We start from the raw sequence: 26845 nt of genomic DNA, 5'->3' as shown, positions 1-26845 counted from the left end.
TGAAAATGTTTCACTTCATAGCAACTGAGGAATTTTGGCCTTAAACAGGACAAAGGTTCCAAGTTCAGACAGGAGTGAGACACTGCTGCTGACTGCTGTTTCTGGCTATCAGCAGCAGGAATTGGCATCCACGTTGACCACTTTATAGACAAAATCTTTAGATGGTTGAGTAACTAAAGCTCCACACTGGGGGAAAAAAGTGGTTAGACATATTTTAAATAACAGTCCTTTAAGGCGAAACAGGAGAAGCCCCACAATTACATCATTTAGTTCCAATTGGGTTTTTTTTTAAGGCATTTCTATATGAGTAAAAGAAGCTAGCTTAACAGTAGACTCATGAGCTTCATTAGCTCCCTGCTAAAGGTGCAGATGACTTGCAGGCAATGTTCCCTCTAAGCTACGCGCGTGCGCAATCGCGCACTGCTGGCACGTCTCTGCGCATAGAAAATCTAACCTCAATTGAACCTAAAATAAATACGTTAACAATTCTGTTTTGCAGTTTAAGTTAGTAAGTGACCGGAAACTGGCTGCTCCACCCAATGATGCGATTCACATTCGTATATACGCAGCTAATCAACGTCGTTTACGGGAAAGACTAACATGCTTTAATTGTGCTAAACAGCTCCACATGAATAACTAGCACGAGCTAATTAGCACAATGTTATGTCATGGACATTATTATAAAATTTTTGTTTTGCGGAGAGACGTTTTTCCTGCAATAATCCAGAACACACCATTAGCTTTTCTGCAGAGGGAAGCAGGGCGATGCGTTGACCCTTGATTTCCTTTTCTTTTGACTTTTTGAGGCTTAATTTAAAGTTTTACTGAGTGTGACACAGAGCTGCTTTTGTAAACTCTGTTTGCATTTATACTCTAAGAACAGCATAAAGTGGGGGCGCTCTTCAGGGCGGTCCTATAAAGGACAATCACTATGAACAGCTCAATAAAGATTTCACTCTTGTATCTGATTTCATGTTAAATCAAACGGCGTCAGCTCTTACTGTAAAGCACACCGGTGTTTTTGGGCTTGTGGGTGAGCGGTCGTTTCTCTCTCTGGGGCTTTCCTGTCCTTTGTGCTTTGGGACACTGAAGAACACCCTCTGTGTGTCTCTGTGTGTTTGTCAACAGGAGGCCTTTTCCCCGGTGACTCCCATGAGTACGAGGTGTTTCGTTTCGCCCTGGCACAAAACCAGGACATCCCCAAGCTGGTGCCACAGGTGGACATGGTGGACACGAGCAGCAGTTTCGCCATGACCTACGCCTGTAAGTTCATAGACCGATGGCGCTCTGGGGCGGGCCAGAGGGTGACTCTTTGTTGGTGTTTGGGGTATTTTACCACATTTTTAACTGAGCTTTTTAATTCTGGTATAAACAGCATTTTGTGCACCTGTGCTTCAGCAGTTAGTTTCCATGGAGCGTTTCTACTTGATTTAATTTCATTTTACAAAGCGGTTCAGGTGCCATGCTCATCTTTTAGATATCTGAATTGATATGAATGGATGCAAGCAGGAGGACCTGGTGCATAAATCTTTGAAACAAAGCATCTCCGGCTGTGCTTTTTTTTGCTTTTCTTTGTGCACTCATATCCCAGATTCCAAAACGCAGCGGGGCATAGAGGATGTTTACCTCACACTGGTGCAGTTGGATCAGATCAAAGTTGAGTTTTGCTCAACAGTTTTGGGATGGAACTGGCTGCCGCTGGTCCGGTGGATTTGGGGGTCACTCTGCTTTGCTGAAATGTAGCAACAACACGGTTTATTAACTCTACAAACAGTCTGTTTCCTTTCTCTGTAATGAAATTATCAGCGCTCACTGTGGAGTACTTTTATTATTTCATAACAGCAGACAGAAAGGAGTGGCTTCGCTCAGAGTTTGCTCAACATTTATGAGTGAAGCCGTCATTAAAGCATCATCCAGCTCAGCCTGTGGTGATCAGCGTGAACTCATCAAGGAAACAATTACAAGAAAAATAAGAACCATCTGCAGAACTCGGAGACATTTGCAACAATCAGAAAGCTTGTTTATATGAAAATGTAAAATGTACCTTCATAACTTATGACCTGTGTGCTCCAGTCCCCTGACTTTGATGTACTTATTTTCGGCTGTATGTGGATGTAAAAATGTAGTTTCTGTCAGGTTACACGTGCCCAAACAACTGGCAGAGCTCATATTTGAATAACACTGCAGCTGTTTCATCATCGGCTTACTCCGCACGGTCTCTTACCACAAAGTGCTCCAAACATCTGAATCACATTCCTCCCACGACGTCAGACATGCTGCTGGTGTCCTGCAGCACCGATGCTTCTGCTGCGGCATTATTAGATCCCGAGAGAAGAATGTCTCAACTTCTCCGAGGTTTCAGCACTTCTTAATGTTGGTGTGTGGAGTTGCAGGCTGACAGGAGACGTTCTACATGTATGAAGTAATAGAGCGATTGTTGTGACAGTGGCGTGCGCTGCATTCGAGGGCTCGCTTTCAGGAACCAAACAAACAGTCTCTGCAGCTGATGCTGCTCCGGCTTCATTCACTGGAACTGAGAAAGTGTCAAAAAAGACATGAAGAACATTACTGGAGATCTTGATCAGAGAGCCAATGATGAGTTAGAAAATAATGGAAAAAGTCCAGGAGTATAAAAGAGTTTTTACAGTAACTTTAGCATGTTTAAGATAAGATCAAATAACCTTTTTTAGTCCCACACGTTCAAAATTTTTTGGTCACATGCTAAATCTATTTAACACTTTAAAGTCAAGAGTTTATATGAGTTTCTGAGACTTCTACATCATCACTGTATATTTTAGCGATGTTAAAATTTGGTGTTTGGTGAAGTTAAGAGGGCAAATCACCAAAGGACAAATAGAATTTGAATTTTAAGGGCTGAAAACAGATTTCGGGTCAGTTTAACTGCCCCGCTGCTTTGCTTTGACCGCAGTTACAAGGCAGCAAATTGTGCCATAGTTCTATTTCCAGACTTTTTATTTTGGAAGGTTTGAAATGATTTTTAAAGACAGGATTTTGCAGCAAATACATGTTTAAGACTTCAGTGTCAAATTCAGCAAAGCAAATTTCCTGCCGGTTATTTTTGGGTCTTGATGATATAACACATGGTTTTTGTAGCTACTGAATGTGCGCTTTTGCTCGGATGCTTTTGTGCATTGTTAGTGTATCATTTGGCTCTCTGTGGTGCTTGTCTGACTGGGTTTTTTGAAGGGTTAGCCTGCCGTCCGCTGCACTCACCGTCATGGGTCAGTGCATCATTCTCCCATCATCCAGACTTCATTCAGCAGACCTGGGATTTACAGGGTAAACACAAGTACATGGAGCCTGGCTTCAAAAGGGCACGTTGCGGCAGTAAATGGACGCAGACCATGGGGAGCTCGCCACTAAATGGACTCTGGCTCCGGGGAGCGTTCTGTACAGTGCAGCAGGTTTAGACAATAATGTGCTGACCTGTTTCATTCTGCCCCAAAACACTGAATTTACCACCTGAATGTTCAGCTGCTGCTGCAATGAATCAGTTCAACCTCAGACACGAGGCTTCATGTGTGACATGAGCTGTTTAAAGAGCTACAGTACGAGTGCTTAATCACACTGAGTACAGACCACAGCACATGTCATCACTTAACATCATTAGACAACAGAAGTCATTACAACTTATTTAAACTGAGTATTTCACATACATCACTCTGGAACTCAACTCTTTAAATTAAGAAATCAACCTAGCAACACTTTATCCTTCAGTATTTAGCATTAAAAACAGAGTTTAGTTGTCCTGAAAAAAAGTGATAATGTTGGTACTCGTCAGAAAGGTGATGCTACTCAAAACACTTGGTCCAGTAAGTTTTTGGGCCAACGCAGTAAATAATAGAAAAACACAAATACAACAATTTGTGGTCATTTATTTAGAAAAATGTGACTAGTAGCTATGATTCTTATTTAACATGGACATAAACGTATTTATTGTATGCTTTAAACCGATGAGTTGCTCAGGTATATTTGGGGAGTCATTTAAACATTTTAAAAATCTTGTTTTTATGACAACAGTATGATTAATTTACAATTGGATAAACAAACTTTTAAGCCTCAGTCTCGACCAAAGGGATGAATTCTTATTCTTGTTATACTTCTTTGAAGTCCGCTGTCTGAGGTTTATTTGTAGCTGATGTTTTCTAATTAAAGTATCTGCAGATGAGTCTGCGCAGTCAAGAAAATAGGCAGTCTACACGGATCCTTGTTCGCCATGTGGTGGTATAAGTTAGACCCCAGCAAACCTCAGCAGGGTCACAGACATGAAAAGTATCCTCAAGACTTTATGTCTGAAATTTGAGTTGTTGCTAAATTAGCTAAATTACACATGCTAATCAGCAATAGGTAAAAGACTACCGACCACAATTTCTTCAACGATGAGTTAGCACAACCAGCTGCACAGAAAGCTCCACCATTTGTCAGATAACTGCATTAGAAAAACTGCAAAAGGCATCAACAACACAAACATGATCCAGAGATCCAATTCAGTGACTCCAATTAGCAGACAGCTAGCAACTGCAGTCGTCTGTGTTGCAATCCATCCATCAGTCTAAGAGGCCACACCCCTAGTAATGCAAACTTTAAAATTCATCATTATCCAAGTATTTGAGTTATTAAAGAATTCACCCACCAGGAGGCTAAGGTTCAGGAGGTAGCGTTGGAAGGTTCCCCGGCACCTTTAGCCTGCGTGGAAGTTTATCCTGAAAAGTTGTCCACAGAGCCTCATGTCGCAGTGTGAATGTGTGAACTTAGGCAAAAACATGGTTGTATGATCGTCTGTGAATAAGTGAAGGAGGCTTGTCGTAAGAAAGTGCTTTAAGTGCTCAAATGCAGTGTAAAAGTACCCATCCCTTTATACACAGATGTAATGAAGCAGCTGAGAGTTGGAACATTTTTCGAAGTAAGACATAAACATGTTTATTTCTGCTGTAAAGAGATTTTATCAGGCAGTCTACAGGGACTGATCACGGTGCACATTCACTTTGATGATTGGTGCTTTACCTGGACCTGACATTTCCCACGGCCGGCGGAGCGGACCAATGTGTCACAGTGAGATTCTCCTCCATAATGCAGAAAGTCTCTAACGTTGCTATCTTGAGATGCTTTGTGGATCCAACCTGTTCTCACTCCCAACTTATCACATGACCCGTTGGTGTCACCGTGGCTTAAACATGTTTAATACGAGGCTCTGATCTTCTGAAATGGATGGAATGAGTGTTGCTGGTGTTGTTGAGGAGTAAAATGTAATAAATGTTATTTATTACTGTGGCAACAAAGAAAATGTTGGAGGAGCTTGTTGCATTTTGACAAGCAGTGTTGGCGCCAATATTTCAAATCAGTGACAGAAAACTTTAAAATAAGAAATAAAAGTGACACAAACTGCAAAAAAGGCTCAGATGAACCTTAACATAAGGAAGCAAACATGACGTTGGTACCAACACTCGAATAAGAAATGCTTCATCGTCATCTCTGAGAAGCTCAAGTATTAACATCAGTTTATTTATTCATATTCTATCTTGAAGCCGGCAGTTTTAGCAGCTCCAGTCTCAGAATACTAAACAAAAAAATGCTAATGCTAATAAAAGTGGAATATAAAATCAGCTCTCAGTGGTGCAGCTGTGCTCTGCAGCATTAAAACTAAATCTGGAGTGAAAGACAATTTGACTGCACATTACACAGGTTAGTGTTGTTATGAGGGCAGATATTTCTTAATAACGTCCTCACTGATCATGTTTTACAGCCTAGCAGAGCAGATAATCCCAAAAACATGCTTCCAGTTCGATTGTGAAGTCTTTAGAGCCAGCGCCATGTAGTTAATAAGCAACAAGTGCCTGTGTTTCTGCTGAGTCATACTTTATACATGCGTAGAGCCGCACAGAGCCGGTCGTCCTCTCTCATCTGACAGAATCGTTAGCTTTGATTTGGACGGGGCTCAGTCAGGATCTCAAAGTTTGATATTCACAATCTCTTTTCACCCAGTTTTTCATCTTTATTAACCCTTAAACGCACAGCCTGCTGGCTTGGATGCATTTGTTGATCTGAGTGTTTCAGGAAGACAAAGCGTCCGTCCATAGGAACGTTTCTAGATACTTGAGAGGGGTGAGGATTTTGAACCAACGTGTTCTCTATTACTATCATTTACGTACAAAATAAATATCTTTATCTCCAGTTTGGTACCAAAGACTTGGAGAAACAATGCTGAGGAGCACTAACGCTGCTCTGGTGACTCAGCACCTCACTAAGATGCTTAGTTTTCCTATCAATTACCTAATTAAAACAACCAGTGTATCATAGGCCTCTAAGCAGTGTTAGCCTATTGGTTGTTTGTAGCTGAGTGAGAAATGTTTTCAGTCAGTTATAGTGAGTTTGTCTGTGCTGGTGTTTTGGGTTTGGCTTATTCCACCTGAAGGTGAGTCCATCGAGTCTCTGGATCTCTTTAAAATGAAAATTAATGAGAGAAAATCAGTGAAACCAAAAGTGGCCAAAAGGATAGCTGTCCATGCATCCATCAGTCCATCCATTTTGTAGGTGCATACTACTGTTTGTAAGTCCCCCCCCCCCCCCCTCGTAGAGTCTGCCAAGGAGAATGGTTAGAAGCTATGATTGCAAGGAAAGATGGAACCAGAGATCACATCGCCTCGTCTGAGACAGCCCTGAGGGAGGCCTTCGTTGGCAAAAGCTGGGCGGAAGCCATCCTCTGGACCTGGAGGAAGGGCAGTGAGGGTCCTGTGCTTTTAGCCCTCTGATTACCTCTAGTGTTTTGTTTATCATCATATTTCCAATTTTAATTCTTATAGAAAAAAAAGGCGTCACAAAGGATTCACATGTCCTCCATCTCAGGACGTCTCTGTCTGAAACTGAGGGTCAAAGTGGCTTCCAGAAAAAGTCCAACAGTTAGAGGAAGGTTTCACAGTTGTGTGAAGGCAGCTCAGTGCAGAGCAGACCTCTGTGGGTCTTATCCTCGCAGCGCTACCACCTGTTCCGACAGGCCAGTTTCTTTGGGTGAAACAAAGCAGCCTCAGTGTCTGATGCTCTCCTAAAAACGCGTCCTCTGCTCGCTCCTCTGAGCAAACAGGAAACCACAAAGTGCAACTCCTGGTTTCCTCTTTTCTGCTGGTCAGCAGGTGCCTCTGAGTGTTTCTATGGAAATACTGGTTAGTGGGTGTCACCGATTGTTACCATGGAAACTCCGCTCAGTCGGTGTCGCCCATTGCTGCCATGGAAACACCGGTCAATGGGTGTTTTCTTGTTGAGAGACTGGCTCCGGAGCTGCTGTTTCTGTGTCCTGTGGGAAAATCAGGCTGCAGTCACTGACTCCTGTCTGTTGCTCTTAAAATGGCTGGTTTCTGCTTTTCCTTACTTCCTGTTGACTCTCGTGCTCCAGTGGCGGAGGTTCTTATTAATGATGGCCTCAGTTACTTTCAGATAATGAGGTCAGAATAAATACAAGTAATCTCAGACTCCTTTAAACACTTTGATTTGTTTAGCTCTTCCCTACTCTTGGATGTGTATGACACCAGTAACATTGTCACCGCAGGCACTGAAACCTCAACCACCTGCTGTTCAAACTTTCTGAGGGGCAGCCAATTAGAAGAGAGTTGGCTTAAAGTGGGAGGGGCTTGTTTCAGATGTGGCATAGCCTGAGCGATTGCACCAAAGCTAACTGTTGTATAAATGAGGATTATTTTGGATTCTGAATCATGCAAAACTTCTCTAATAGAGTCCCAGAATAAAGATATGCAGCTGGATCTGAGCAGAATACGACCACTTCAGGCTCTGACTCTGTTTCTGTAATATTAACTCATTGCCTTAAAATATCTTTTCACATATAATTTTTTTTGTATAACTGCACCCAGAATAGCTGATAACTGCACTTTATTAAGTGTCTGAGGACTGAGGAAGTTACCTGTTGTAGCCAGATTTATTCCATTGCCAGCTGATGCTCAGGTTCAGCCGCTTTGTTGTTTTATCAGCGCTCTGATTGTTTTCAGCCCAGACTCTGACTGCAGAGCTGCACTCTTGGAATATGAGCAGACTGTGGTTTGGGCATCATCTTCTCGAAAGAAATGCTAAAAAAACAACATTTGAAAAATAGGCTTTCCACACTTCTCACGTCAATAGCAGATTGTGGATTATAGGTTATCATTTGTGTAGAACGTTGTATTAAGACTGTAAGCAGTTGCAGGTTGGTTGTGTTTTTTGGATGTTCTGGCAGCCTGGGTGACATCAGACAGGCAAAACTAATAGATTCATATCATTTATTCATAATAAAGTCTGAAGGCCATGAAAATCATGAGAGAACAAAAGAGCAGGAGTGAACCTGGAGAAGGTCATGAAGCAGGTAAGAGAATGTGTACCGGCAGATGTGTTTGTTAATGCTAACTAATGAGCTAATCAGCTTCATTAGGAGGACGCTGATTTAACAAAAGTCAGACCCAGAGGTATCACACACAGATAATCTGATGATGCTGCAGGTATTTGCATATTCAGAGAAAAACCTGAGTTGAGTGAAAACGTGAGTTAACATTTCTGTTCTGAAAGTGATTTAATCATCTGTGCTTTAAAAATTAGATGTAACTTGTGTTTAGTGAGCTCAGGAGATGCTGTCAACAGAACCAGGCGGCTGTTTTTATCCTGAGGTAAGCCAGCTGTCCGTTCCACCTTCGTGCAGTCGAGTTTTCATTTTAGTTTTTTCTACGTGCGAGATTTATTTTTCTTTCCTGAGCTCAGGCCACGTTGTTGAGTGAAGCGGCTGTCAGTCACTCGAGCCGTCATCACGAGACTAAATCTTGATAAAAGTGAGAGTGAGCAGCTTGTGTCGGAGTCTCAGCGCTCAGAGAGATGTTTGTTTTTCTGCCTCAGAGCGCGCTGGAAAGACGCAGCCATGCTGCTCGGCGCCGACTCTAGAGTCTGTCTCGCAGGAGGCCGAGCTCAGTCTGTTTTACATTTCACACAACAACAGACCGGGGAGAAAGCGGGAGGGGAGGGGTTAACAGTAAGAGAGAAAAGAAGCGAGAGACTGAGCAGGAACAGAGGAAAACGGGGAGACCGAGGCTGGTACAAAAAGCACAGAGGACAGTTTCTCATGTGGAATTATGATTTCAAATTCAGGTTCAGCTGTGGAGAGGACATTTTATCAGCTTCAGTCCTGAGCTGGCCAAACGGCAAGTGAACAGACACTGACAGCAGGACTGCAGAAATCATAACCATGAATATGAGCTTCATTATTTAACATGAGCACTAACAAGTGAGGATTTCCTGAAAGAGTTGGAGCTTGTGGGTTGCACGGGGTTCTCAGAGTTAGCGCCAGCCCTGGCTCCCTACCATCGTCTGGTTCCACTGTGGGATCTTTGTGGGTTCATTTGAGGGAGTGGGAGGCCCAGGTGGCAGTGGACAGAAGCCACAGGGAGAGCGATGGAGGGATGAAGCCACAATCAGCTCACACCTCGGTCACATGTCAGTGAAGGCGGATCAGGTGAGAGACTTGCGGCAATCCGGAGATGAGGGCAGCTGCAGCCACCCATTAATGATTCTTCCACAGGTTCACAGATGGAAATCTTTGTTGGTTGATGTTTTTGACCAAATGTTCCCTCTCCATCGTCTCGACTGAAGCTGGACTAAACAGTGAGCGAGATCAGTGGAAGGAAAAAGGTGATGCGCTTGATTTATATCACAGGACAAAACGAGAGCTTTGGATTGACTATTAATGCAAAACTCTTTATCTAGGTTGCATTGTGTTAGTAACAGCTGGAAACCAAATTTGTAATTAAATAAAAAAAAAATCGGATGAATTGCTCAGCCCCAGTTGACGGTGAAATCACTCCCTGCAGGTCTGTGTGAGTGCAGCCCAAAGATTTCACACAAAAGGATGCTGTGACATCACCCCCTGATTTGTGGCCTACTGGTTTTGCTCTCACATGATTAATGGACCAATTGTTACAGCCTTAAATTAATAAATCAGTTAAAAGCTGACATTTCTCTGGCTGTGTAAAAATAACAGTGATGATGATTGCTGGGTAAGGTTGTGGCTGTTCCTGTATAATCAAAAACTGATTGAAAAGACTTTAAAAAGACTATTTTCTAAGACGTCCAATCAAAGTTGAGATTTGGTTTGGTTACAAAGAGAAGAGACTTCAGAGCGTATGAGACGACAGAGTCACCACCGTGTCATCCCAGCATGTCGGAGCCGCACAACTGTGACGCACAGATGTAGGAATGGGTTTGATTAGAACTGAGCAGTTCTGATCCGGTTCTCGATTCCCATCACTACACAAATGGTAAATAGACCAATTTTTAAAGGTTTTTAAAGTTCTTATACGCTTTGCTTGAGAACACAAAGCATTCTTTATAACAGTGGTTCCCAAACTATTTTTGCTAGGCCACCTGTTTTACAAAAAAATGTTTGCGCCCCCACCCAACCCCCCGCGCGTACGCACAAACACCCCCTCCAACCACACACGCCCATATTTTGTTTTCAAACTCCGTTGCTGTTTATTTCACACCTCAAACATTTAGAAAACAATTAAGCAAATGCAAGTAAACTGCAATAAATTACAGGTAGTTAAAATAAACTCTTTTACGCTGCGTCCGCACCTACACGGGTATTTTTGAAAACGCAGCTGTTTCGTCCGCACATAAACGGCGTTTCGAATCACCGGAAACAGATTTTTTTAAAATTCCTTTTTTGTGTTTACCTGTGGACGAGAGTTCGTCACGAAACATTAAAGGTATGTGCTTTATTTCATGTCAGCTGTGTGCACGTTATTGCTTACATGAGAGGAATTGCAGAATGGAGATAGAGACAAAATACTGTTAATCTGACTGTCTGCAGGTTTACACGCAGTTACTGTCCCTCCATTTACAAAGGCAGAGGCGTCACGGTGTGATTATTTTACGTGTAGTTGTTTTTTCCTGTGTAATAATATTCAACATTGCTGTCAATACATTTCTAAAAAAATGCCTCTCTGTGCAAAATGGGTTTAAAAACATAAACAGCTGAGGGATCCTGTTTGTCCGTGATTTAGACAGGGGGAACAAATCGTGGCAGGATCAGCCTGATGTTATTTGTATCCAGCTGTAACTTTACTGTATAAAGAGCAAACATCTCCAACATGTCAGGAGTAGTTAGTCATTACAACAAGTGTTTGTGAACTAAAAATCAAGGATGTGGGATCCTGTTTGTCCGTGATTTGAAGAGCCCAGCGCTGCTCCCGACGCAGAGAAAACCAATCCTGCAGGGAGACCTACCTCTGCACCTGTGCAGGTGAAGCCAAAGGGCAGATTTGCTTCATCATATTTTCTAGTCTTTGTCTTAGAATGAAGTTGGTTTGGAAACATGTTCAGCGATGCTTCATCCCCTGCTTTGCGTCTGTGTGGGAGCCCCGTGCTGGCGGTGTCCAAGCGTTGTTGTTGTTTTTTTTTCCTTTTCATACCCCCTGCGCCCCCCCTGCAATGGCTCTGCGCCCCCCCGCCCCCCGAGGTGGCGGGCCCCACACTTTGGGAAGGTCTGCTTTATTCACCCATTTATACAAGCACTTTTTTCTACACTTTCTATGTAACATTCAAGGGTACTTTGGTATGCAGACTGGAGCAACCAGGGATTGGACCACCAACCTTTGATTGGTGGTTGGTGGTTATGTAGCTCAAGGCATTAAACCCTGGGGGGAATTATTTAAGACATAAATATGTTTTTACATTTGAAACACATGAAACAAACTCATAAAATCAAATTTCAGGTTATAGTTCAATCAATCAATCAATCAAAATTTATTTATATAGCACATTTTTAAGACCAAAGTACACCAAAGTGCTTTCCAGTAAAATCGCAGTACAAATAAAATCACAATAAAATATAAATTACAAATATATAAAATATAAGATAATTACATAATCTAAATACAGAGCCAGATGTAAATTACCCTAATTCGCCTTAAATGCCAGATCAAACAAATACGTTTTTAAACGTGATTTAAAAGACTGAATGGAATCTGACGCGCGAATATGAAGAGGGAGAGTATTCCATAGCCTGGGTGCAGCAACGGCAAAGGCACGGTCTCCTCTGGTCTTCAGCCGAGACCTAGGTTGCACCAAGAGCAGCTGGTGATGATCTTAGTGCTCTCTGAGGGCTGTACAGACAGAGGAGATCAGCTAAGTAGTCAGGTGCCATATTGTTTAAAATTTTATAAGTAAACAATAGAATTTTAAAATCTATTTGATAGGTGTAAATTTTTCAGAAGAGGGGTGATAGAGTCAAACTTTCTAGTGCCGGTCAAGAGACGTGCTGCGGCATTCTGGACCAGCTGCAGACGCTGCAGAAGAGAAGATTGTAGACCCAAGTAGAGTGAGTTACAATAGTCCAGTTCTACAAATACACAATGAAATAAACGGGCAAAACTAACAGTTCTGGATCAAATGTAACCTAATTTGAACTTTCATTGAGATGTATCACAAAGTCATCTGTTAGACCTCTAACCAACAGAAAATTGCTCAGTGGGTAAATGTGCGCTCATGGTTGTAATGAGGTTGAATTCATATCTTTATAACAGCGTGAAAAGATGCCTTTTAACTTTTACCTTACAGCCAAATTTAGACATAAAGGGATCTCACCACAGCCAGTCACAATAGTTCACTAGCAGGCATGCCAATACGTGACACAAAGAGTGGAAACATTTGGTGAGAAAAATCTCAACCAGATCTCAAAGCTTTGAGTCTTTGTGGAAGAGAAAAGGGTAGAGCGGTGGGTGGAATAAAGCAGAGGACAGAAAGGGAAGCTAAACAAGACAGAAACGCAGTAAGAGAGGGCGAGAGAAATGAAGACAAGTGGCTTCACAGGACAAGACTGAGACAGATAATGAAAAGGGCAAACAAGAGGGAGACAAAGAGATGGATGGAAGGAGAAAGAGAGAGAGAGACAGATAGATAGAGGAAGGGTTTTTCGGTAGTATCCAGGGGGCAGTGGGGATCAGCTCAGGTGCTGCAGCTCCATTATTCAGACTCTGTTCACGTCTGGTTTAGAAAAACAACCTGCAGCACCGAGCAGAATCAGGACACACCTTCATTTTCAGGTTAATTCCAGTTTATTATAACCGAGGTCTTAATTTTGAAGTTTGATCTATTGATTTCTTTTGCTCATTCATCCTGTTGGGGACATTTGAGACATTTAATCTGGAGAGAATCATGTGATCTTGGTATGGGCCATTGTTTGTGGATGCTTTTTGCTTGTTTGATAAAGCCTCTATAGTTCACGCTCACCTTCATCTGATTCTTGCCTTGGGCTGTTTGTTAGTGATCCCTTCCAGATCAGGTTAGTAGTGTATGTGGTGCCAGAGACTGCTGCCATCAGGTGGTGCACTGCCATGCAGTGTTTCAGCGGGTGGCATATATCAAAGGTATTCACATGAATATCAAGTATCAGAAGAACACGGAGTAACTGCCATAAACTGTATTTCCTGTAACTCCACTTGAAGGTGAATCAGTCCTCATAGACTCAGTAGTGAAAATATCCAGATGTAAGATGATCACAGCTATTGGCTCCCTTTATATCAACTCTACAGGTTACGAATTTGTTATGAGTCATCAACTTGAGTTTTTTAAGGCTTAAACTTGGCTATTTGGATTGACAGGTGGATGATGACACAGGTGGCTGTAGCTGACTGTACTACTGACTGTACTAGGCATTATTGTAGGGTCTTAATCTCACAATATTAAGCACCTTGAGGTGACTGTTGTAGTGATTTGGCACTGCGCAAATAAAATAAAATGGAGTAGGTTGCACCACAGCTAACTGGAGTGAGTGACCTGGACGTTTGGACCATGTTTGTGGCTGAGTGTTTAAGCCTGTTTGTTACTCTCTTACTTATATGTTTATGTCTCTGTAATAGATGCAGTTCACAGATGCAGGTTGCCAACTAACCATTTAAAGTAACTTACACATCAACATGGCAGTAGCTAAGATGCTAACTCTGAAGCTTTAAATTGCTGAGCAGGTTACATTTTCAATGGTTATGCTTGTGTTAACAACCCAGGAAATCTGCAGAAAGTCCTAAATACTTTTCATTTGTTTCTGCATCTGATTGCTGACTGTTGGGAGAAGTCACACACCAGTAAACTGTACGTGGGATTGTTGTAGCAGTCGATGGTGAATTTTTAATTAGCTTATCCATCTGTCCGCTTTCACACCACACTGCATTAATTAACTCAATGGCATATTTGAAGTTGTAGTTGTTATTTACAGCTGATAAGTGATAACAAAAATATGATGCAAATGGAAACTCATTCTGCTCTAAATCGTCCGTTCTGTTGTGAATGTGAAACTGTAATTAAATTGCCTCTTTAAAAGCTTACAGTACAAACTGTGTGTCAGACATTTGTCTCTTTTTGTTTTTTTGTGCCCATTACTTTTCCACTGATGACATTTCAACTTCACAACAGTCTCAATGTCAGCTGCCTGTACATCAACAGTGTACAGTACAGAAAGTAGGGTGCATCTGTGCAGGGGGATGGTGGGAGAACAGCTGAGCACCACAAGGGATTTGTGAACACAGGGACTGTATGAATGAAAAAAGCTTCACGGAAAAACCTGCAGCTGCGCCTCTGCTGCTGGAGCTTCATCAATGCAACTCTGCAGTTACTGTAAATGGAAAATAGGTGCCAACGGATATTGATCAGTGATATCAGCGATGTATTTCCATGTAATCTCACAATAAATTCCCTACAGTTGGCAACAAAGTTACTAAGCTCTGTCATCCTTAACTTCAAAGACAAAAGAAGAAAGATGAGATCTCTAAGAAGAGATCTCTGTGGTGTAACATCGAACTTGAAAAGTTAAATTAAATAATTTCAGTATTTGTTTCTGTATCTTTATTTAGATTATTATGCTTTGTAATCTCAGTGTTATTAAACACCAGGCGATACTAATGTGGCTAACTCTTTTTAGTTGAACTAACCAACTGACAGTGTTGGGGAGTAACGGAATACATGTACCGCCGTTACGTATTTAGAATACAAAATATGAGTAACTGTATTCCGTTACAGTTACCGTTTAAAAAGGTGGTATTCAGAATACAGTTACTTTGTTGAAATAAATGGATTACACGGTGGTGTTTTCCTGTTTCATATTGTGGCGGGTCAGGACTGTTTGGGTTTGTTTGACAGCTGTGATGTTCTGTTGTTCCAGGCGGCAGCGTTACGGTTGCCATGGTTACAGGATGACACGCTCTCTGCGACTGTGTGTTTCCTGGGTGAGAGAGGCCTTTTTGTTGTTGTTGAATGCTACAAGCATAGCTCTAAAGAATGTAGCCTGATGGGCAGTGTAGTCCGTGCTGCAGGGAGAATGGACTGTCATACTCGTTATGTGTCTGTGAGCGAGGAGGGAGAAAAAGGCAAAGTACTGTCACCGAGCAGAAACGGGAGCTGGAAGCATGTAAATATAATAATAACCACTGCAGCCAAGAAGAGGCCTGACGAGCCCAGTTGTAAGTAAGCTATTAAGACTCGACTGTACACTGTGTTCGTGTTTTCCTCCGAAACAATAAGTTCCGTTGGAGCAGCCTTTCAACGCCTCTCTCTGTCTCTCGCAAGAAAAGTTGACCCACACAACAAAGTAAAGCTATTTTTCGGCTACGAGCCGACACGGAACCAACGTATTAGCCAGAGGTCCCTTTACCTCCAGTAATAGTAATAAATCACACAGCAATAGTACATTCACGTAGTTGTAAAAAGCACGATAATATATTAAGTAATCCAAAGTATTCAGAATATGTTACTCTCATTGAGTAACGTAACGGAATACGTTACAGAATACATTTTGGGGCATGTAATCTGTAATTTGTAGTGGAATACAAGTATGACAAACCCCACCAACCAGCCAAGCCCACAATCCTAACCTGTAGGGCCAAGCACCCTAATGTTACCAAATCCACCTAATGCTAAACCTAATCCCAGCTCACTCACTGATCCCAGCTAACCCACGCAACTGACAATAAACCTAAATAACCAGCCGATCAGCCTACCACACTTTTTCCCCCAATGCGACCAACCATCCCACCACACTAACCCATCAAACCAAACCCACCTATCCACTCTACCTCCAGCACTTATCTCCACCAACTTGCAGATACTAATTAACACAATCAACAAGCTGACACAACCAACCAACATCCACTTTTGTCACCCCATGCAACCAAATCCACCTACCCCACGTCTCGTCAGTCACTCTATCGAACCAACACAACCTTAACAAACAACCAGCTCTTCTAAACCATCTGAATCATTCCAAGCAAAGACCCCAAGAGAAAACATGCCGGCTAATTGAGTTATTAATTTTACAGAAAACAAGTCTTCCTAACAAAAGATATCATCTTCACAATACGCAGTACCTGTTTCTTAGAAAAACAGATAAACTAAAAATATAATCTTCTTATCAACCACAGAGAAAGAGAAATTTTGACTGTTTGGTTTGCCAACCACTTATGAACACCTGATTTACCCACCAAATGATCAAATAATAAGAATATAATGCCACACTTTACATCAGCAATAAACAAAAGTAGTTGATATGTTCTGCTCTTCGTGTCAGTCATGTCCTTTATGGAGATTGACGCATACAAATAATGCAGAGCCAGCTTCCTGTCTCGGTCATCAGACAGCCGGTGACAAAACCTGTGATGTGTCTCACTCTCGATGTGGCTTACATCTGTCAGACTGCGTTTATTGTAGGCCTGAACCCTCAGAGGATTCTGTCTGCCCAGTTTGAAACTCAATTTCTTTACATCCTCACGTTTTTTCATCATATTATTTTCATTTGCATGTTTTTCATGCTTTGGATATTATCCGTCAGTTTTTATTTGACTCTCCTGCAGACCATACACCTACACTCTAATGCATTTATTTTCCTCTCGGTTATTCTAATGCATGCTAGTGTTGTTTTTTATTTTTTTTTATTTTTTATTTTTTTAATCACTGTGTTTCTAGCGTATCTAACATTGAGTATGTTCACATATACGTCGTCAAACACCTTCTGCTTTTGAGACCAGAGCATGTTGAAACATGATGGGTGACAGCTCACTGTCTGCCCTGTGTTGTGATGTTTGTGCCTCATCAGCCTTGTTGCCTTCTTATTCACCTGCTGCTGTTTGTATTCATGTCAACAAAACTGGTTAAATACTACTTTATTCAGCTTACATTCAACTGCATTTTCTCAATGAAGCTGCAGCCACCAACTGTTCCACAACATGTGACACAGGATTAGAGGAGCTAGTGTAGACTCAGCTGATCCTCATTTCCCAGCATGTTGTGACACACTAACACTGAATGTAATGTTTGAGAATAATTAATAAATGGTTTTGAGGCATAAGGAATAATGTTGGTATATATTTGTATATTTTGTATAAACACAGACGGAAATGGCAAAAAGGAGGTTTTGAACTTCGTACTTGCTCCTGGTGTTAGTGTTAGATGCACCTAACTTAACTGAATCCATAAATTGCATGTGTGTCACCAACTCTTAGTTGGAGAGTTTCACTGTGTAATATCCAAAAAAAGCACCATTACCACAGATACTATCCAGAGGTCCAGTTCAAGGACACCAGTTAGCAGAGGTGAAGCAGTTACCGAGATAGATGCCACGTGTCAGTTACTTAAAGCGCCCTGCTTTATGCCTGTGAGTATTTTCTGGGATAAACAGTCCATGAGAACAAAACTTTTTCTTAACATTTTAGTTTCTGCAGTAAAGACGTTTTAATCTGGGATGATCATGTGGATTCATTCATTTTCAGGACCGGCCTCAAATGGCTACTTGAAGAACTGGAGGATGACAGTAGTGGATGTGGCTGCTCGTCACATCCACTACTACTCGTCTGTCGCTGTCGGTTTTGTTTTTATATTGTTCCTGCTATGTGTCACTCGGGAAGTCGGGTCTTTACTGGTGTACGATCGCCAATCGCTTCTCAATCTCCGAAGCTCTGGTCAAAATACCGTTTGCTAATGGAAAACAGAATTCCTGTTGTCCGCTGCTGTCACAAATACCAACTTGCTTATGCCGTGCTGTTTTGCTTCCTGCCCGGCGAAGGCGCCAGGGTAGGCGCAGTGGTTGGCTGGTTAACCTCAAGCTCTCCTTGGCGCCTCATTCCACTACTGCCCAAGGAGTACATCGATTATTTCCTGGCGTTTTTGTGCATCGACGATTCTTGGACCCTGTGGAAGCCTGCCTCATCCCCGTGAGCAACTGGGATGATACTCCGCTTTTTCGCAACCCCTGTCCTCCTCGGCTGAAGGTGCGCCAGACGAACCTCCGCAATCTGTGGCCGTTGTGCTGAGTTCCCTATGCTGCTGAGGCCCCAGCTTCTGTCAGGGTTGGATTGGTAAACGCCAGATCGCTGATAAATAAATCTTTTGTTCTGAAGGAGTTATTCACCTTCTGGAGTCTGGACTTCATGTGTGTCACTGAGACTTGGCTGAACACTGGTGAGTCCAGTATGTTTTCCGAACTTTTACCAGCAGACTGTTCTTATTTTAACACATCGAGGACATCAGGAAGAGGAGGTACGGCGGTTGTTTTTAAAAAGGATTTTAAATGTAAACCACGCTTTTTACAGCCTTCTTCCAGCTTTGAGCTGATGTGTTTTGAAGTTATTGGCTCTAACTCAGTGCTCTTTGCTGTTATTTATCATCCCCCTAAATCAGGGGTCCCCAATCCCAGTCCATGAGGGCCGGTGTCCCTGCAGGTTCTAGATGTGTCCTTGATCCATCACAGCTGATTTAAATGGATAAATAACCATCTTGAAGTTCTCCAGAGGCCTGGTAATGAACTAATCATGTGATTCAGGTGTGCTGACCCAGGGTGAGATCTAAAACCTGCGGGGACACCGGCCCTTGTGTACTGGGATTGGGGACCCCTGCCCTAAATATACTAAGGACTTCATAAATGACTTTTCAGAATTTCTAGCTGGGTAATGCCCAACTACGATTACGTTCTCATTGTGGGAGATTTTAACATTCGTGTCTGCTACTGATACTGTGTTTTCGCGCACTACAGGTCAAAACAGTGCTCCAGCTTGCCTCTGTCGGATCATCAACCCCTTCCACTACTGCCCGGTTCTCCTCTGCCTTTAGCCAGCTGTCTGTCCCTTCCGATCTGGACACAGAGGTCCTTAGCTCTTGGTTTGAATCCTCGTGCCTAACTATTTTGGACTCTGTGGCTCCACTTAAAACCAGGCAGCCCAATGCTAAAACCGAGCCTTGGTTTAATGAACCACTCGGGCTGTGAGGAGGGAATGTCATAGAGCTGAATGCAGATGGAAGAGGGACAATTTACAGGTGTCTCTACAACTCCTAAAGAACTCCTGGCATCTCTATCGTGATACAGTTAAAGAGGCTAAGAGGGAATACTTTCCCAAGATCATTTCCTCCAACAGTCATAATCCCCGTGTGTTATTTAACTCTATTGGTTTAGTTTTAAATGCTCCACAAAGTGGCTGTTTAGACGCCTCTATCAAATTATCTAATGATTTTATGTGTTTGGTTTTTTTTTTATTGATAAGGTTGCAACCACGCAGGACCTCATCTCTGCCTCTGAGTCTGACTTCTGTTTTAATCCCTTGCTCTGCTGTTTTCGACCAGTTCAAGCCCATAACTCTTTCTTATTTAGAGGATGTGGTTGGGCACCTGAGGCCCTCTGGTTCTCCAAATGATCCTCTACTGCCACATTTTTTTAAGGAGATATTTTCTTGCATAGGGCAGGCTGTTCTTACTGTTATAAATAGCAGTTTAAGATCTGGTGTAGTCCCTGCTAATTTTAAGCATGCAATAGTACAGCTCTTGCTTAAGAAACCTTCCCTGGACCACACTGTATTGGCTAACTATAGGCCTATCTCTAAGCTGCCTTTTATGTCTAAAATCTTAGAGAAAATACTGTACTCCCAGTTGATGGACTTTTTCAATGAGAATGGTATTCTAGAGGTTTTAAAAACCTTCACAGCACTGAGTCAGCTCTGTTAAAGGTTTTGAATGACATCCTTCTTACCTGTGATCCAGGTAATTATGTTGTTCTTGTCCTTCTTGACCTAACAGCTGCTTTTGATACCGTAGACCACAACATCTTATTGTCTCGCTTACACCATCCTGCAGGCATCTGTGGTACGGCTTTGAATTGGTTTAGGTCCGATCTTACTGACAGAACTTTTAATGTTAATTTTTTAGGATATGAGTCCTTTTCTGCCACGTTTCAGTTTGGGGTCCCACATGGCTCAGGTTTAGGGCCTTTGCTTTTTGCATTGTACTTACAGCTCTTGGGTACCATCCTTATAGGCATGGAATAGCCTTCCACTGCTATGCTGACGACCAGTGTTGGGTGTAACACGTTACTGTAATTAAATTACTTTTCCACTGAAAAGTAGAGTAACTGATTACTGTTCATTTTTAGGTATTTTAATTACATTGACTTACAATGTGCTTGCGTTACATTGTAAAATAATTAAACTCGCTGAATATCATTATTTAATTTCAATCATTTATCTTCTAAACGTAGAGGTAAACTCTGCTGCTTTAACATCGCTGTAGTGCAGCTGCTCGTCATTTCGCGTCAGTTTGCTGCACAGTCGTATTCTAAAGCAGAAGCTGCCGGACTCGGCTGAAGCGAGTTTTATGAAATGGACATATTCCCGTCTCTTCACTTTTCTGAAACAAGCAGACAAGAACATTACAGTAATATGTAAAAACTATCGGCGGCTGTTAATAGCAGGAGTAATCTGCCGAAGCGCCTGACACAGACGAACACTTCTGAGTGATCCTTGTTCATCATCCATGGATAACACCGCGGCAACTCCTGCTGAGCAGCAAAACCTGATTTTACTTCAGCAGCACAGAAGGTGCTTAAAAAGGTGAGCTTAAAAATAACTGCAGGCGACACTGTGGAAGAGATGCTACCGCTGCTGTGGAGTCTCCGTCTTTAAAAAAAGATTTATTATTTAAAGAGTTTAATTTCTATTGTTTGTCCACTCAATGTTTTATTGGGATTTTAAGTATTTAGTTAAATTACTTATTTAGTAATTAAGTTACTTTTCAGACACAGTAATTAGATAAGTATTTTAAATACAATATTGATTAAGTAATTAGTAATTAATTACTTTTTTTAAAATAACTTACCCAACACTGGTGACGACTGTCAGATTTATTTGCCTCTGGAGCAGAAAGGCGCCTCTTCCATTCAACCACTTTTGACATGTCTAGATGATATTAAAACTTGGATGGCCCCAAATTTTCTAAGATTCAATTCAAGCAAAGCTGAGGTGATTGTGTTTGGTCCTAGTGGACCTTGTGACCCCTCCACTATTGATTTGGGACCCTGGCAGAGTATTTTACGCATGTTGTCACTAACTTGGGTTTTTAGATGGATAGTGATTTTAAATTGAACACTCAAATTACTGTCAAGTCCAGTTTTTATCACGTAAGAGAGAGCATATAACTCCTATCCTGGCTTCACTCAGCTGGCTGCTTGTTCATTTTAGAGTTCATTTTAAAATTTTAATGTTTGTTTTTAAATGTTTAAATGGTCTTGCTCCACCTTATCTCTCTGAGCTTCTTCATGCTTCTTCACCTCCTAGGTCTCTCAGGTCAGCTGACGAGCTGCTCCTGGAGGTACCCAGGTTTAAGAGGAAGCTCAGAGGGAACAGGGCTTTCTCTATTGTTGCTCCAAATCTCAGGAACAATTTGCCTCAGCTCATAAGAGAGGCTCCATCATTAAAACTCACTTTTGCTCCCTGACCCGGACTTTTTACATGTTTTTAGTCTAATTAAATTTGCATTTATTTTTATTTATTTATTTTTTTACATATACTATTTCACTATTGTTATTTGTTATGTCATGTGTACAGCACTTTATTTTCAGCTGAGAGTTGTTTTGAAAGTGCGATATAAATGAATTGCTTGCTTGCTTCAAGACATGCTTGCTGGAACGATTCAGAGGATTTTGTTATCTTTCTCTAAAGCCGGATAAGTTGTCCCCACTGTTTCCTGTTTTTTGCTAAGCTACACTAACTGCCTTCTGGCTTTGGCCTTTAACTGACACACTGACTCATCTCACTCTCAACAAGACGGCAGATAAGCTTTAATGAGTTGACTCTTGAGGTCGAGAACAGAGCAAAATATGTGGGACTGAGGTCGTGACCTTTTACAGTCACTGCAGAGCAGCAGAGGAGAGCGGGTGATGGAGAGAAGCCTGGATCTTAATAAAGATGTTGCGGCAATAATAAAAACATCGTGTTTCAAAGGAACCCAAATGCAGTCTTTGCCAATACGTCACCATGTCTCATTCACGCCAGCAAATCGGGCTGAATTGAATGGAGGTGGACTGAATAGAAGTGAAATGAATTGAGTCAGGACAGGCAGAGAGAGGGATGGGGGTTGGAGCGAGCATCCCAGTGTAGCAGAGCATGTAACAGGGTTGTGAATGGAGCTTTAACCTGAGCGTGACCCCGTGTTAACGCAGGCTCAGACTCTGCTGATGGCTCCATGAACTCGCACCCCACCGCACCTTGAAAATCTGCGACGGCACCGTTTTATGAAGAAATATGGAGCTTATTTTATTTTTTCTTAGGCTGAAGTAATGGTTCGGGGCTGAGCGGCAGAAAATCCATCCGTCAGCAGAGAAGAAATGAAGTGGAGGAAAGTACTCCGAGCACAGAAAATGAAGTTTCTTTTATTTTGGCTAAGGTAATTTTTCGGGCCGTTAAATTGCTTTGCGACACCGCTCACCTGCAGGATTGTGAAATTAAACAAGTGTCACACTGAATTTTACTGCAGCAAACGTATAAAACACTGTTTGATTTCAAGGGAAAATATGAAGCGTCTCTATTGCTGAGCTAGTCTGTTAAATTTAAGGAAGAGTGACTATTCCATGGGTCTTATTTTACTTTATGATCGGCTCGGATCCCAAATAGTTTACAGCTGCGTGTCAAGGCAGAGATAAGCAAACAATGAAGTCAAGGTAAAAATAAATAAATGAATAAAAATGAATAATGTGTTAAAAATAAATACATAGAATGACGAGGACAAATGTCTATAAATGAACAATCACAGAAGATTTCGTCTAGAAACCAGACTTTGTTATATATCTGATATTTTTATCCTTCCATCAGAAATGACTCCTGATTTTTGATTCCACCCTACCTGTCCTCCCTCCTCACCTTTGTCACGCAGTGTCTGTAGCTTTGGATGGCTGACTGCCGATATTTAATCTCATCTACCTAAACTACCTCCCCTTTAACTCTGTGTCCTCATTCACAATGAGACACTCTTGACCTTCTTTATACCTCTCCGCCAACACATTAACCGATCAGGTAAAAAAAGCCCACTGCCCTCTCTCATAGATGCCCGCATACCTTCACAGGTATGTCATGTGGACCAGCAGCATTCCACTCCTCACCCTCTTCATTAAGTGCTCTCACCCCTGATTGAACCGTTCTCCACCCATACATCCTTCTCTCATTTTAATTCATAAGCTTCTCAAAGTTAGATCTCTAACCACCAAACCGGCTCCTCACCAGAATTAGGTGAACTAATGTTCGCTAATATTACTCGGAAACTCAGATTTATATTATGGAGACTGTTTGGCCGAACAGGCATTTGATCAACTTCAGCAAAAACCCTAAGCTGTCTGTCTGTATGTTATCATATCAGTTTATCATAAGAGCTGGCTATGCAAGGTTTTTATAAGAAAGATTGCTGTGAAATCAACTAAGTGTTTGTATGGTATGGATAAGCATGGGTAATGTTATCGCTCATAGTAACAGTGCATTTAAATAAGCTGTCTGCCTCCACCATGTCTGTGACTATTTTTAATAAAGTACTTTATGTTTAGGTAAATGATGTACTTTCATTTATGTCTTATTTATTTATTACCGTGGTATCAAACTTAGTTTCAGGCACTGGTGCATTCTGCTGGTGTTTGTACTGGTTACTACATTTCTGCTGTTTTGACCTCTCTGCTTTCTACCGTAAAAGCCAGCGTGGAGGCAGTTAGCTAGCTAGCTAGCTAGCTAGCTAGCTAGCTGTAACAAAGTCCCCTTTGTCATTCCACACAGGTCTACAGTATATACAGCACACTGCTCTCTCAGCTCTTATGCATACAACAGAACAACATTACAGTTTATATCTCACTGCTGTTTCAGCCAGTGTTAGCGCACACGTGGAGTGTGACTGCAGTCCATTAATCCCAAAGGTGTTCTGAGGTGACGCAGAGGTCTTTTAAAGTTTGAGTTTTCACACTTCATCAGACGGAGCAGCTGTAATATCACAGCTCCTCCTCTGAATCCTCAGCAGTTTAACTTTGCACATTAAATATCAGCTGTAATCACTGAGCAGCAGCAGCATGGGAGCCCGCTCACTCACATTTTAACTCACCGCCCTCCCCGAGGGCCAGATGAAGATGGGAGGAGGAGGAAGGAGGCAGGGAGGGAGACAGAGGAGAAATTAAATGGTGATTCTCGCTGCCAGGACTCGCCTTATCAGGAGCGTACAGATTGAGACGACAGAAGGAAGAAACACGACTGCCCCGCTCCCCGTAGTTAGTGTTATTTGTTGTTTATTGGTGTAGAAAATAAAAAATAAAGAGCGCATCGTGTCGGACACACTGAGACAGGAAGCCGGTGGAAAGAGAGGAGCGAGAGAAAGAGAAACAGGAAGAGAGAGAGAGGGCTGATTTGGGTTGCTGGTGACATTTCGCCCTTGAGGACTCACTTGTAGTTACACGCTCAGTTGAATGCCTCAAATGTGAAATGAGGATAAAGTGCAGCCCTGAAAAAAAGAGCGTTGCGTGTATCGCCTGGAAAGACGTTTTATCTCAACAACACAATTTGGCAAATAATGGCAGAAACGAAAAGCTGTCTGTCAGACACGAGGGCTAGCTGCAGGGAGGGAGGGGATTATCTTTAATTAATAATCTTAATCTCTAATTTCATGTCGGACAAACAGAAGTGATATCAGATGGCAGAGTGGCAGGATAAAAGAGGAAGATTCAGATTGTGTTCAGAGAGGAAATAACAAAGGAGGAGAGAGGAGAACTAAAGCGCAGAGTTTTAGAGAAGGAGCCGGAAACATCTCACTGTCCACTGACAAACGCTAAATGTTGGATTAAACAACAGAATCAAAACGCTGATGTGTGAAGAACTGCTTCCTGACCTCAGAGAGCTCAAAGGTCGCAGTCGGGCGTGTGGTTTTCCTTGTGTTTGAAACAGCTGTACTGCATTAAAACTATAATTTTCAGTATTGATCTTCTTGTGTTTGGATTTGTTTCAGTTGACCTCCGTTGCTATTAGGGACGAGGACATCGGGCTGTAACATACCAGTAGCTGAGCAACTTAATTATTTGATGGAGAAAAATAATATCACAGACATTTTTCAGTCTGTTTTGCACATTTTACTGTTTCTGGTGACGTGTTGCTAGCAGCAGACTCCAGAGAATTCAGAGTTTTAGTTTTATTGGAGCCCGTCTCTGTTGCTCACAGCATCATGATAAACAGGCTTAATGACTTGTTTGTGATCAAAAATATAAATCTGTCCTGGAGATATTTTACTGTTGAAATGAATCAAGTGAGTTCTGCCTCTCGGGGCTTTACATTTTGGCTTTACAAACTCCCTGAAGACCAAATTATTAGACGTTATATTAATACCTCTTATCATGCTAATGATCAAAGACTTTGTATATAGTTTTATACATTGTCTACTTTAAGTATTTGCTAAAAGAATTCAAACTATTACATGAAACCTTCCTTCATGTAAACACAGATAAAAGAGAAACTGTGATTATTGCTCCTGATCGTGAGATTTTAGAAATTAGGGGTTATATCTTCTTCTAAATCTTCTCCTCTTCAGTCAAGCCTCAGAAATTTGGGTGTCATAGCTACTGGGTGCTTTGCATCCATCCTGCAGGTATGAGGAAAAAACTTAAGATTTTGCTTCCAGGAAATGCACTTAGGCCATGTGAATCAGCAGGTTGCCTGGGAAAATCAATTAATAAAGGTTTATTTAAAGTGAAAGCAGAGTTCTGTTGATTTAACTTCGTGGTAAGTTTTGGTTCAGCTTTTTATTATAAGAGATTCAGTGAATTCACCTAAATCAGGACCTTTTTTTTTTTTCAATAATTTAACTGATATCTATGGGCTCAAAATGTGGTCATAAATATTTTGTACTTGTAAAAAAGATTTGTGTGTGCGTAAAAAAGATTTGTATGTGTAAAAAAGATTTGTGTGTGGACTTAGAAAAAAAAACCCTGCAAGTTACAAGTACGGATTTTGACCCTATTTTTCTTCCCTTCATCTGATTGGTCAATGTCATGTCAATCACAAATGTAACAATCCAATCAGAGAACAGATGGGTTTGGCTGTCGAGGGGCGCTTTTTTTGAACTGCAGGTCTTTGAAGGGAATAAATGCCCTTTTACATGCCAACCCAGCGTTTTCCTTCATCACCACGAAGGAAAACAGTCTGTGGTCGTCCGAGTTTGGTGATTTTTGTGTCACAGGTCTACGTGTTTAATACAGGGACTTCCACAGCCTTTTCAACAGCGCTGCGGACCGCGGGGTGGGGGCGGGCAGTGTTTTGGAAATGACAGTCTTCATTACAAAGCTTTCTTCGTTATGAATTAGCATACATGTTTTTATTGAACATTTGAAGAACTAGCAAAAAAAACAAACTCTTGTAGAGGACATAAAGTCAGAGATAGAAAAGACAAGGAGCAGGTGCATCTAGTACAGGTAGAGCTGCTGCAAAAACCCACAGAGCCCAGCAGCCAGCAACAAATTCTGGATCCTTTGCTTTTAGTTAGCTCC

The 26845-nt window shown here is 41.8% G+C and overlaps 1 protein-coding gene across 1 annotated transcript in view; it reads left to right on the top strand.

Moving 5' to 3' along the window:
• The window catches only part of LOC102309927 (glutamate receptor 1), a gene marked incomplete at its 3' end in the record, with an annotated part of 84281 nt that overhangs the window by 8945 nt on the left and 48491 nt on the right, over positions 1–26845 (top strand). The window contains 1 exon segment of the mRNA XM_042215336.1: positions 1129–1263. Coding sequence (XP_042071270.1) covers positions 1129–1263 — 135 coding nt within the window.

Source organism: Haplochromis burtoni, unplaced genomic scaffold (genome assembly GCF_018398535.1).
Source record: "Haplochromis burtoni strain Fernald_Lab_line unplaced genomic scaffold, NCSU_Asbu1 Contig_698, whole genome shotgun sequence".
Lineage (NCBI taxonomy): Eukaryota > Metazoa > Chordata > Actinopteri > Cichliformes > Cichlidae > Haplochromis > Haplochromis burtoni.
The sequence above is the reverse complement of the archived record's forward strand: the minus strand, read 5'-3'. Positions and strand labels throughout refer to the sequence as shown.